This window comes from Acanthisitta chloris, unplaced genomic scaffold, assembly GCF_000695815.1.
Source record: "Acanthisitta chloris isolate BGI_N310 unplaced genomic scaffold, ASM69581v1 scaffold29109, whole genome shotgun sequence".
Taxonomy (NCBI): Eukaryota; Metazoa; Chordata; class Aves; order Passeriformes; family Acanthisittidae; genus Acanthisitta; species Acanthisitta chloris.
This window is the reverse complement of record NW_008692378.1, coordinates 7,530-7,777: the sequence shown is the minus strand read 5'-3', so window position 1 is coordinate 7,777 and position 248 is coordinate 7,530. Positions and strand designations below refer to the sequence as shown.

Sequence of the window (248 nt, the reverse complement as noted above, 5' to 3'; positions counted from 1 at the left end):
AGGGTTTTTGGGAGAGGGTCTGGCTGCTCCTCGATGATGCTGAACTCATCCAGAGGGAGTGTGGTGATCTGGGTGTCGTTGTGGGGTGTCGCTGGGCTGTGAGCCGACTGGAGGGAGAAGGGTTTTTGGGAGAGGGTCTGGCTGCTCCTCGATGATGCTGAACTCATCCAGAGGGAGTGTGGTGATCTGGGTGTCGTTGTGGGGTGTCGCTGGGCTGTGAGCCGACTGGAGGGAGAGAACAATGCAGT

General features: G+C 58.5%; 1 protein-coding gene across 1 annotated transcript in view; it reads right to left on the bottom strand.

The window, feature by feature from the left end:
- Nucleotides 1–108: 108 nt before the first annotated feature.
- The window catches only part of LOC103809790 (immunoglobulin superfamily DCC subclass member 3-like), a gene marked incomplete at both ends in the record, with an annotated part of 7,307 nt that continues 7,167 nt past the window's right edge, over nucleotides 109–248 (bottom strand). The window contains one exon of the mRNA XM_009082660.1: nucleotides 109–225. Coding sequence (XP_009080908.1) covers nucleotides 109–225 — 117 coding nt within the window. The remainder of the gene's footprint in view (nucleotides 226–248) is intronic.